The sequence below is a fragment of the Acomys russatus genome, chromosome X, assembly GCF_903995435.1.
Source record: "Acomys russatus chromosome X, mAcoRus1.1, whole genome shotgun sequence".
Taxonomy (NCBI): Eukaryota; Metazoa; Chordata; class Mammalia; order Rodentia; family Muridae; genus Acomys; species Acomys russatus.
In genome coordinates this window covers 82,268,909-82,281,143 of record NC_067169.1, presented here as the reverse complement: position 1 = coordinate 82,281,143, position 12,235 = coordinate 82,268,909, and the positions used below count along the sequence as shown (strand labels likewise).

Genomic DNA, 12,235 nt, shown 5'->3' with positions numbered 1-12,235 from the left:
TGCAAATGCAAGTCCATCCTGGACTATATAGTGATCCTTACCACAACCTGTGCTAAGGGGGCTGGGGAGATAGCTCAAGGGTTAAGGGCGTTTGTTGCCATTCCAAAGGGCCTGTAACCACACCAGGTGGCTCCCAATGGCCTGGAACTCCAGATACAGGGGATCTGACGCCCTCTTCTGGTCTCTATGGGCACCTGCACATGTGAATATATACATAGATACTCATAAAAAGAAATACACTTCTCTTTTCTTTTTTTACATACTCACTTTTATACCGTATATTTTGATATATTCTTTCCCCTCTCCCAACTCCTCCCAGATCTTCCCCACTTCTTTACCCACCAAAAATTCCTTAAAAATAAAAATAAAGGAAAAAAGTGGTGACTTGGCACATGGTGAACTTTTAACTCTTAAAAAAGGATATTTTGTAGTGGGGGCATAGTGGCCCATGTCTGTAATCCCAGCACTCAGGGAAGCAGAGGCAGGCAGATTTCTATGAGTTTGAGGCCAGCCTAGTCTACAAAGGGAGCTTAGGACAGCCAAGGCTACATAGAGAAAGCCTGTCTCTAAAAACAAAACAAACAGAAAGGATTAAAAAAAAAAAGTACTTCACATTATGAAAGGACTTTATGTGGCATACTATCTTATCAAATTCCTCAGGAGGTATATAGTATATACAGTATTATTACTCCTTATTTTAAAGGCAAGTAAACTGAGACTGTTTATGGAACTTGTTCATGTTTACACAGCGAAGATACAGTGGAGAAAGGATTGGAACCCAAGCCTCTCTTCCTTTAGATCCGAAACTCTTGAGATTTTCCATAGACCATGTTATCTACCTATGTACAGATTTGATGTATGGTGTGGGTTCCACTCATGTATTACTGGCTGCTGCAGGAAACTCTAGATGAGTGAGGGTGGGGAGTTAGTTGAGGACGTAACTCTCCAGGCTTCTGAGAGTTAAGGAAATGCTCGAGGGATCACAGAGCCATTAGCTCTTGCTTTATGACGTGTCTCTACCTGAAGGCATCATCTGCAGTACTGGAAATACACCAGGTGATAGCTACCTAGGAGACAACTAAACCATTCAGGTAACCAGGCTGGCAATATGCTGGTATCAGAGGAGGCTTCTAGGGATCTATCCAATAAGCAAGTGACAACTCTTCTTTCTCAGATAAAGACTGGAGGTCTAAACGCGGTTGCCCTTCCTGCAGGAAAAAACATTTCCCCATACTACACTGCCAAGGTCAGGTGATGTCTAGTCCACCATTGGTATTATGACTTCCAGATAAAAGGAGAGAGTGCACCTGGGACATCCTGAGCCTCCTCTAGGCGGGCTAAAAGTACTGATAATGTCAGCTGCATTTGGTTGATGGCTGGGACAGCCTGCCTCTCACATTGTAAATCTATGTGAATTGCTCATCAGCTTTCGCTATGCAGGGGAGTGGAGGTGTCCTACTTTATCCTCTTGTACTCAGTCACTCCCAAGGTCGACTCAAAAATGCTTCCAAAGAACAAGACAGTGAGCTGACTAGAATTACACTAAAACATATACATATATATATACACAACATATATATATATGTATATATGACATGCACATATTTACATTATACGTATAGTCAGCACAAGATTGACTCCAGTAACTTTCTAGACTTCTCCCTGGTGTCATGTTCATTGGTCATAATCATGACATAGAAGCCCTGCAAGAACCTCATGGTTTTTCTGAATAACCAAAAAAGAAAAGAGTACTAGGTGCAGTGTAATTTTCTACGAACCTTGCTGGGTGTTGTTGGGAGGGGGAGTACAGATAGGAGCCCATTTTTGTAGTCTAGGCTGGTCTTGAATGTGCAATTGTACATTAACGTCTTGGGTTCACGAACAACCACACTTTGCTTGCTGGGTTACATGCACATGAAAACTGGTGTTGTCTGTATATACATATAAAATAAGAATATTCAGTTCAGCACAGTCAACTGTTTCTAAATATGTTAGAAAATGTAGAGTGAAGCCAGGCATGGTGGGACACACCTGTAATTCCAGAACTCAGGGAGACAGAGGCAGGCAAATTGCTCTGAGTTCGATGCCAGCCTGGTCTACAGAGTGAATCCAGGACATCCAGGGCTACACAGAGAAACTCTGTCTCGAAAAACAAAACAAACAAACAAACAAACAAAAACCAAAAAACCATCCATCCAACCAACCAAATAAACAAAAAAGAAAAGAAAAGAAAAGAAAAGAAAAGAAAAGAAAAAAGTGTAGAGTGAGTTTCTCTAACTGAGGTCAGGTCCTAAATGGGATCTCCAAAGCCTTATTTTCTTGGGTTACCCAGAAGATACAGGGAGCTTAGGCCTGAGGAGAGACAGCAGCTCTTTCTTGATCTTTCTTCCTGTCGTCCTTTCCTTTCCTTATTCATTTCCATTACTTGTTTATTTGGCATGTGTGTGTGTGTGTGTGTGTGTGTGTGTGTGTGTGTGTGTGTATGTGCGCGGGCGCATGTGCATGTATGCATGAGCGCATGAGCACACGATCATGTCTGTCTGTCTGTCTGTCTATATGTGTGTATTCATGTAGGTACATCATGTGCACAGCGGGAGTTGGCTCTGTCCTTCCACGATGTGGGTCCTGGGAGTTGAACTCAGATCTTCAAGCTTGGCGGCATGTTGCCTGTCTACTCTCTGAGCCATCTTGCTGGCCCTGACTCTGGATTTCTTGCCACCTCAGTGTGTTTCTGGCTCTCAAATGCAGGTGGTATTATGTAAATGACAAGCTACTTACTGTCTTGGCATCATCCTGGACTTGTCTGTCTATTTTACCACTAGACTATAACTTATGCGAAGGCAGTCACCAAAAGAATCATAGCTGTTGTGCTCAACTGTATTCCCAATGTCTTGTGAAATACTTGCTTTGATGAAGTACTGTGAGGGGAAGGATTCCTCTCCCTTCCTCCATTTGCCTGTTGTTCTAAGTTTGCAAGACATGGTGCTTACTTCCCTTGTTGCTGGGTTAACAGAATCCTTTTGGCCTGGTAGGCTGGGCTAGTTGGTAGGCAACAACTCCTGTGAGGAAAAAAATAGAGCCCTAGCCAGACTTCTTCCTCCTCTCCACAGAGACCATGGCCTGAGTAGATTGTGCCTTTGGTCTCTGGGGAAAGCCCAGCTGAAGCTGTGAGGACATCTCTTCTCTCTCTGTTGCCCTGGGTTTGAGGTAGACTTTGAACTTGCAATCTTTGTGCCTCAACCTTCCAAGAAGCTGGGATTATATGCCTGAGCCACCAGGAATAGTTAGATGCTTCTCTGCTATAGGCTGTGCTAACCGACCATGGTGGGCACTAGAACTTTGGTTCTAGAATGAAAGTGAGATCTGAGCTTGGATGGTAAATCCTAAAAGGTCCTCAAGACCAGGAAGGAGCTGACAATTCACTGCAACTGGGCCTGACGCCTCTTCTGTGGCACTCTCCACTTCTTAGAGGGCATGAGAAAAGGTGTGCTCATCAACCTGGCACTTTGCTGAATTTGGGCCAAGCCAGGAGGGCTATCTTACACAGCAAGAGCATTCAGTCATTGGCCGCTGTCAGTCTGGCACCCAGCGGTTCAGAAGGCCAAGAAACTGCCTCCAAACACCTCACCAATCTCCGTGGAGGTGATATCAAGCTCAAGTTCATATCCTTCTGGTCAGACGAGGAAAGAGGAATAGGGGTTTTCTATTTGCTTCGCCCATGAGCTGATTGCTTCCATCCTAGGAAGCAGTATAAGCAGCAGTGACAATAGAGTGGTCCATTTGGCTCCTAAATGGAGACAGAGACCCATTTGCTTGCGGTGGGGTGGAGGGGGCATGTGGAGCGGGGGGGGGGGGGGGTCCTGAGCTCTCTGCCTCTCTGCAGGTGTGCAAGGAGCCTCTCAGGAAATTGGAGGCTTGGAGATGGGATGTGAAAGTCATGCCTAGTTCCAAGGGGATCCAATAAAGCAGACGTAATTTTGACAAAGCAACAGGCAAGCCACATGGAAGGTGCTCTGCGGGGCTGCAGGAACACATGCACCCCACTTCTTGGCCTTGGTACCACGATCTCCATAGTAAAGGGGGGGTACTTGCAATCAGCATTAGCTAGGGTGTTGATGGCATGACAGATAATTGCCGCCACAAAGTGGGACTACACAATCATGCCTACTTCCCCCTCAAAAGAGACACCCAAATAGATCTCACTGTTCCACCTGGTCCTTTCCTGACTGGCTCCAGGTTCCTCCTCCTGCCTTCTCTTCAGTCCCCCTCCCGCTCCTGCTCAGTAAGAGGTACAATTTACTTGGGTGTGGTTAGCCAGAGGAGGACTGCAGGTGACACTAGTAATGCTACCAATGATTTTTTTTCAACATTTGACCATCTGAAAGTTTGCGAAGCACACCTGCCTCTTTGAGTTCATGATTGGAAGCCATGTAAATCCCCATCCCCAGTATCTTCTTGTTCCAATTCAGTTCCTTTCATCTACTATGTGGACACCCCTTCCTTTGTGACTACCAATCCTTCCTCCAAATCTGCATGGGATGAACCGTCTTTCAATTGATGTAACAATGCTATGAGATCAAAAGTCGGGCCTGCTATGTATGTGATTGAATTGTTATGATAAAGAACAATGCTTAAAATGGGCAGTACTTGGCTCTCTAGGTGCTGGGTCATCTGCCAGGGGTGCACTTCTATTCTCAGATACCATGGTCTCCATCAGGTGCAGTGACTTGACACCAAGAAAGCCTTGAAGGTTTAGTAATACTCAAGGGGCAAGGGCAAGTGGATCAAGGGTCCAGTTTATGACAAGGGTGACTCCCGGGTGACGCTCCCATTCTGTCTGTGATGTTTAGGCTAGGAAGAGGTACTGTGCATAGGCCAGCCTGTGGTCTAACACAAGGCAGATCCAGCTCTCTGTCACCCTCTGGGCAGGAGCTGGGCAGCCTTTTCCCGAAGATCTCCATTTTTACCATTACCAGAACATCTCTGAGAAGTAGCCTTACTAGGTCGAGTATCTGGGAAGCTTTCTGTTTGCAGTCTGCATTTGCTCTTTATAGGCTTCCCTTTCTATTTCTAAGTCTTCTTTTGGGCATGCCCAGTCTCCTCCACTCCCAACCTCCAGTGATGTCAAATTTCAGACACTTCTGTCAATCCCCAATGTGATGAACAAAAAAGAAGGTCTTATTTCAATTTTCAATCTTACTTCAACAAAGCCAGAACAGGCAGAAATTTCTCCTAGATCACCAAAGCTCTGCCTTAGAGTTAATATAATCCTTTCTGAGAAAAGCTTTTTCTATGTAGCCTTGGCTGGCCTTGAATTCTTTCTGCCTCTTTCTCTGCAGTAGCTGGCATCACAATCATGTGTCAGTACCAGTATATGTTATCATACTTGGCCAACGCAATTCTTTAATTGTCTCTATCATACAATTGCTATTGTCATTGTACATACATCCATTGACTCAAACACATTGTGTTGTAACAGGCATCCTTTGTGGACCATGTGAATGCTCTATGTGCTTGCCAGAGAGACGTGCTTACAGAGTGTGTGCTACAGTTCTGGCTGCTGCTAAACAGGCTGGTTACGGTTGGCACAAGCTAAGCAGGAGAGCATTGGAGCCCCTCCCTCCACAACTTTAGAGTCCAGAGGGCCTCAGGCACACCAAAAACCGAGGCTGAGCCCTACCTGCCTTTATCATTGGAGGTGGAAGAGGCTGGCTGGCAGGCCTGGAGAAGACCATCTTTCTGGAATCCAGCAGAAGACGACAGTACCCCGCAATCAAGCAGGCAAAGTTGGTGGCTTCAGGCCACTCCATCAACAGCACCAGAGGCTGTGGAAGAGATGGTTCAAAACATAAAGACGTGAGAAGGCAAGAGAAAGGCATTTCTGGGAGGACAGTAACAAAGAAAAGACGCCTTGAGTAGTGAAAGGAGGTATACATTCCAAACCCTACTTGAGGTCCATGGCCAGGCAGTTTCCTCTGACGTGGATGTTCCTCTGTAGTAAATGCTTCTCTAGGTACCAGCATTAAATAAACCTTTACTCACACATTTAATAAACCACCTTTACTGGAAAAGGCTAAAATTATGTAACATCATGTGTCTGCTGTGTGGCTGTATTTGCATTTGTCAGAGCTCAGCAGATGTGTGGGCCAGCTGGGAGAGTGGGGGTGAAGCTGCGAATCTAGGCTAGGCTGAGGGATGGCCTGGAATATCCTTGAATGTAAGTACCTCGGCTGCAGGCAGTATCCTTTGCTCCTCTCCATATGCTCCAACAAAATTCAAACGAGCTCCCTGGACACAACACTCTGTAGAATGGATTCCTAACTGTGACTTTAGGGACAAAACCTTTTCTGGTCCAATCCCTGCTTGGACCTTCCTGATCTCCCTTCTATTTTTTGTATTTTCTAAAGTGGCCTGGAAACAGCCACTGATTTTTTCTTTCTTTCCTCCTTCCTTCCTTCCTTCCTTCTTTTGACGCAGAATTCTCAGTCTGGTAAGCCTCGTATTAAATTGCCCAGGCTAGCCTCAGACTCTTTGAAATCCTTCTGTCTTCATCTTACAAGTGCTAAAAGTACATGCATGAGGCACTGTGCCAGCTTATTGATATTTCTTTAAAACAAAACAAAACAAAATATATGCTATGTCTGCCCACCAGAAGAGGACATCAGATCCTGTTATAGACAGTTGTGAATTGCCATGTGGTTGCTGAGAATTGAATTCAAGACTCCTGAAAGAGCAGCCAGCGCTCTTAACCATTGAGTAACCTCTCCAGCTCCTTACTGGTGTTTCTTTTTCTTTTCTTTTCTTTTTTTTTTCTTTTTCTTTTTCTTTTTCTTTTGAGGGAGGTTGTTTTGTTTAGTTTTGGTTTTTCAAGACAGGGTTTCCTTCTTTCTTTCTTTCTTTTTCGAGGCAGGGTTTCTCTGTGTTATCTTGGCTGTCCTGGACTTGGCTTTGTAGACCAGGCTGGCCTTGAACTCATAGCGATCAACCTGCCTCTGCCTCCTGAGTGCTGGGATCAAAGGTGTGTGCCACCACTGCCCGGCTGTTTATTAATATTCCTTAAAAGAACTCCATAGCCTGGAATTAAGGGTGGTAAGTTAAACAAGATATGCAGATAATTCTGCTATGAGAATCCTCAGCTCCTATGATGTATTAACCAATGCAGTCCAGGAAATATCAAAGGAGATTTTAGTATTCCGAATTCATTGACCTCAACAATCCATTTTTACAGGAAATCTCATGCCAACAGGGTTCTTGCTATTTCCTTTTGAGTGCTAGAGATGAAATCTAGGATCTTGTGCATTCTGGGCAAGTACTCTACTATCCAACTGCTTCTTTGACCCTAATTGTTGCTGTTTTTAAACCCACTTTGGGAAACATTTTCACACTCTGTTGACCAATCCTTTAACTGCTTAATCGTTTCAGAGATGCCTACAGTAAAAAAACAGTAACGTTTTAGCATCTCATCTGTCATTTTAGAAATGTCACTTGAGTATATTGGATCAAACTGAAGTAAGCTAATAACTTGTGGAGACTAAGAGGGAAGTCACAGGGCGAGAAGTAGTCATGACCTTGGGGTTACTAGAGGACTTTACAAGGAACTAATAGAAAGTCAGTCAAGGCATGGCACATGATCATCATCCTAGTGTTTGGAGGTGAAGGCAGAAAGATCACCTTTGAATACCTAGTGCATTTGAGGGTAGCCTGGCCTGCAATAACCCCTGTTTGTATGTTTTATTTATTGATTTATTTTAATTTCCCCCCTTTTTATGTGTATGAATTTTTGCCTACACACGTTTGTGCACCACATGCTTGCTTGGTGCCCTTGGAGACCAGAAGAGAGCATTGGATCCCCTAGAACAGCATAAAATCATTATGAATGATTTTAAGCTGTCATGTGGGTTCTGAGAATTCACCCTGGGTCCTCTTGAAGAGCAGGTAGAGCTCTTAACTGCTGAGCCCATGTCTCCAGCTGATTTGTATGTATTACTGACACAGGATCATAACTCAAGCTTGTTTCTGAATTGAGACTCTCTTATGCTGGCCTCCTAAATACTTGGAATACAGGCTTCTACACCATGTCCTACTTTGTGCATTTTTTTGTAGGGTTAAAGAATAAATATTTTAGCCCTTACAGGCCACTTCGGGCTTTGTTGAAACAGCACTGCTACCATAGTGTGAAAATAGCCATACATAATCTATAAGCTAAACAAATGGCTGTAACTGTGTTTTAATAAATATTTATAGAGGCAGGTGGTGGGTTAACTTCAGCTTACAGGGTATGGTTTGATCTATTCAACACACCTCTTAACTTTCTAGTTTTTGTTTGTTTGAGACAGTGTTTTGTGACGTAGCTCAGGCTGCCCTGGAAATAATGAGCCATCTCCCTCAAGCTTCTCATTAACCTTGATGCTTTTGTCAACAGTGAATACCTTCCCCTTTTGACAGGCTTCTCATGGCTTCTGTTTCTGTGAGACAGCACTATGTTCTGACTCTGTGATCTCCAGCCAGTTTTGAATTGGCTTTCTTATTTTTTTTTTTAATTTATGTTTATGTGTCTGCGTGTTAGCATTCTTCCATGTGTCTGAGGAAGCCACAAGAGGTGTTAGATCTCCTGGAGCTGGAGTTACAGATGGCTGTGGACTACCTGATGAGATTGCTGGGAAATGAACTCAGGTCCTCTAGAAGAGCATCAAGTTCCCTTAACCACCAAGGCATCTTTTCAATCCTGTCTGTATTCTCTTTGGCTGGCTTTTCCTGTGCATCTTTGTACCTTATGTAGGCTCCAGGCTTCATCTATAATCCTTGATTCTTCCTCATGGTGGATTATCTTTTACTATTGTATTGAGGTTCCTGAATCAGTGTTTCATTTTATTTCCCCCTGAGCTCCTTTCTTTTCTCAAAACACTTATAGTTCCATGAGTCAAATACCTTTTTTTAGGGGGCAGGCAGTGGTGGTGCATGCCTATAATTCCAGCACTTGGGAGGCAGATACAAGAGGATCTCTGTGAGTTCAAGGCCATCCTGGTCTATAGAGAGAGTTCCAGGACAGCCAGAGCTACACAGAGAAACCCTGACTCTCTTTTTTTGAGACAAAAGCTCATCCTATAGTCCAGGTTGGCCTGACCTGTGTAGTCCATAATGATCCCAATCTTTAGCAATCCTCTGGCCCTAGCCTCTAGAGTGTCACCAAACCCAGCTTGGTTCATTAGTGCTTGAATATCCAGTTCCAATGCATGTCATAGTAAGGCGTTTGGACTGTCACTGAAGGAACAACCTAATGACTAATGATTCTTCCCATACATTCATGAAATACCACAGAAGGGAAAAAGGAACAGTCTATACACATTGAGGAGCACTGACTCTTTTTTCCAGTAGGAGAGGAGCCATGGATTAAATGTTATCTGGTCACAATTAGGAAGGGACATTGCTGATGTCTGTATTTCCATTTAATGAAAACATCTCAGTCACAACAGAATGGTCGGCCTTACATAGGGCAAATAGACAAAAGGGTAGAATGGGGCAGGGGAATCAGATATACTTTCTACCCTCACCCTGTCACTGTAGCAGAAAGATACAGAGAGGTTTGGATGTTGACAGCCACTGCCATCATACTAGGAGGACACAAGATTCACTAGCTTTGCCTCAGGGCATTCATGAATCTCATGACCATTTACACTGCTATAGCTTTATTTTAGGACCCCACTGACTGCTCCATACTTCTCAAGATATGTACTGATGCTAAGATATGGGACAGGGGGCTTTCAGCCTTTGGGTCCTTGTGTCTGTGGTCTCAAGTTGTTTCATCTGTAGGTATGTTTTGTCATACAAGCTGTGACATCTCACAGTCAGGAAGGGGTTGGGACACTATAACTTAAGGACCTCCAGTAGCTCCCTCATTGGCTTTTCTGCCCCCAGTGTCTTCCTATTTCACTGCCCTATTGTTACCCAAGGGATTTTTTGAACTGCACAACTCTAATTGTAACTTAACACTGTCAATGGTGATGAAAGCCAAACTGTCTTACAACAGCTTACAAGGCTCTTCAGGATCTGGACCCACATCTTCTTACACATGGATCCTATATCTTCCCACTATGTGGATCCTACATCTTCAACCACACATGCCTTGTTCGGCTTATGCTGTCTTTCCATTATCACTGTCTTTCACCTTATGTTCAACCAATGGCATATAATTTAGTTTGCCAAGTTCCAGCTAGTTAAAATGTTCCTGTGTTCTGCCAGGTCAACCCAGCAAGCTGTGACACCTTGATGAGCCACCTCCTGAGGAGAAAGATCAGCAGGGCAGTTACAGTCACAGCCACTCATGCCAGAATAGAACCACTGGGTCCCTGCCTTTGTGGAGCTTACAATGTAGCTGGCAGTAAATAATACACCAAATAATCTCAGAAATGAATATGGCCACATGGTGTGATAAGAGCTATGAAGCAAAATTACAGAGCTACCAGAACACAGACTGTCCTAGAGCAATGTGTGGGTAGGCATGTGACATTTGGTTTCAGAAGCTACAGAAGCTCCTTTGAGGAAATGGCATCAGCTGACAAATAGAAAATAGGACTATTTGCCCAATGCTCAGGCGGAGTGGCTGATTGATGCATGGGCAGATTGATGGGCTGGCTGGCCCTTGTTGACACACTGGCTGCAGTGGCAGACAGTCTTACCTTTTGACTGTTTAGCTACTTGGCTGGTGAGTTGGTTGGCAATGGACAGAATTACTGACTGGAGTGTGACTGCCTGGCTTATCCCCGGGTAGTCCAGTAACATCAATAAAATAGCAAGAGGGCCAAATCTTGTGCTCTAAGAAGGCCAAGCACTTCGACAGGTGGCTCAGGACAGCACTGCCTATCACATTAGTAGCTTTTCTTCCAGGTAGCCAACTGGGACCCAACATGGGCTAAACATAGCATGTAAAAGGAGCATAGATGAGGTTTTTTGCTAACAGGGGTAAAAATCGAATTAAGGGAAGGAGAGGTCAGATAGGTTTCTTAGAAAAGTTCAAAACCAACCATTTACCTTAAATAGGATTTTAATGATCATGGTGCCTCATGGAACACTTGCCCATACAGAAAACACTAGAGCAATAAAGCTCAATCAGGAGAACGGGAGACATGCTGGGCCACAAGAGATCCCATGAGACATTCCTTAGATGGCTTCCTTTTTGACCTTATGTGCTTCTATAGTAATGGAGTATGGTAATGGCCCAGTGGTGTCTGTTTCAGTCTGTTGTCTCTTTGAGAACAATATGTGAACACTACCTCATGCTCTCTCTAGTATGAACGAGTAAGCTGAGTGAGAACTGAAACTAAATAGATCCAGGCCATCTTCAAGTGGAAAGTGAGATAAAGAGAATGGAGTTGACGACCTGAACCATCCAAGAGAAGCTACATCAGGGATTAATTTGACATGCTCCAGCTGTATCTCCTTCCTGGGGTGCCCTGGCATAGGGTTGGCTCACATCAGCATCTCTGACAAGAGGAAAAGGATGGGAAATCAAGGCCTGGAGAGGCAAGGGTACCAGATGGGGGTCCATGTCTGGTCCCTCAAGGGGGCCAGTCCATTGGAATTATTTCCTCCACAACAGTAGGGAAAGCTAATTGGGCATAGCCAGACAGCTTTTTTGGGGGGCTGGGGGGTAGGCAGAATATCCCTTTAAAGCAATGGTTCTCAAGCTTTTGGCTGTACAGCAGCATCGCCCAGTCCATAAAGATGTCGTTGTACCTGCATCTGCTCCTTGAAATGCTGATTTAAATGGTATGGGAGGAACAGCAGGAGTAGCCTGTGATTTAAAATCTTTACACGTGAGCCAGGTGTTCGGGAGAAGGGCATGCCTGTGACCTCATCATTTGGGACGGTGGAGGAAGGAGGATCAGAAATTCAAGGACATCCTTTGAAGCCAGTGTGCATTACTGTGAAAAACCTGTTTCAAACAAATAAAGTCCTTGGAAATGATTCTTATGGTTAGTCATGGTTGAAAAGAACTGCTTCAAGTCTGTGTTAGCAGACCCTCCCAAAATAGTCTCAGGCCAGAGGGGGCTATCTAAGGAGGCAATGGGACAAGTTTGATTTCTAACTTCCATATCCTCTGCTAAGGAAATTCAGGCAGCTGAAATGGAAGGTTCCATGTGTATTGCTGTACTGATCTTGTAACCTCCTGGCCTTAAACTCCCTGCATTCTGGCTACCCAAGTGCTGGGATTCTAGGCATTCATCATCATGCACAA

General features: G+C 44.3%; 1 protein-coding gene across 5 annotated transcripts in view; it reads right to left on the bottom strand.

Moving 5' to 3' along the window:
- Nucleotides 1-12,235, bottom strand: part of Frmpd3 (FERM and PDZ domain containing 3) — a 151,634-nt gene that overhangs the window by 15,056 nt on the left and 124,343 nt on the right. For all 5 annotated transcript variants that reach the window (XM_051141715.1, XM_051141717.1, XM_051141718.1 and 2 more), the window contains one exon: nt 5,681-5,825. In XM_051141715.1, coding sequence (XP_050997672.1) covers nt 5,681-5,825 — 145 coding nt within the window. The remainder of the gene's footprint in view (nt 1-5,680; nt 5,826-12,235) is intronic.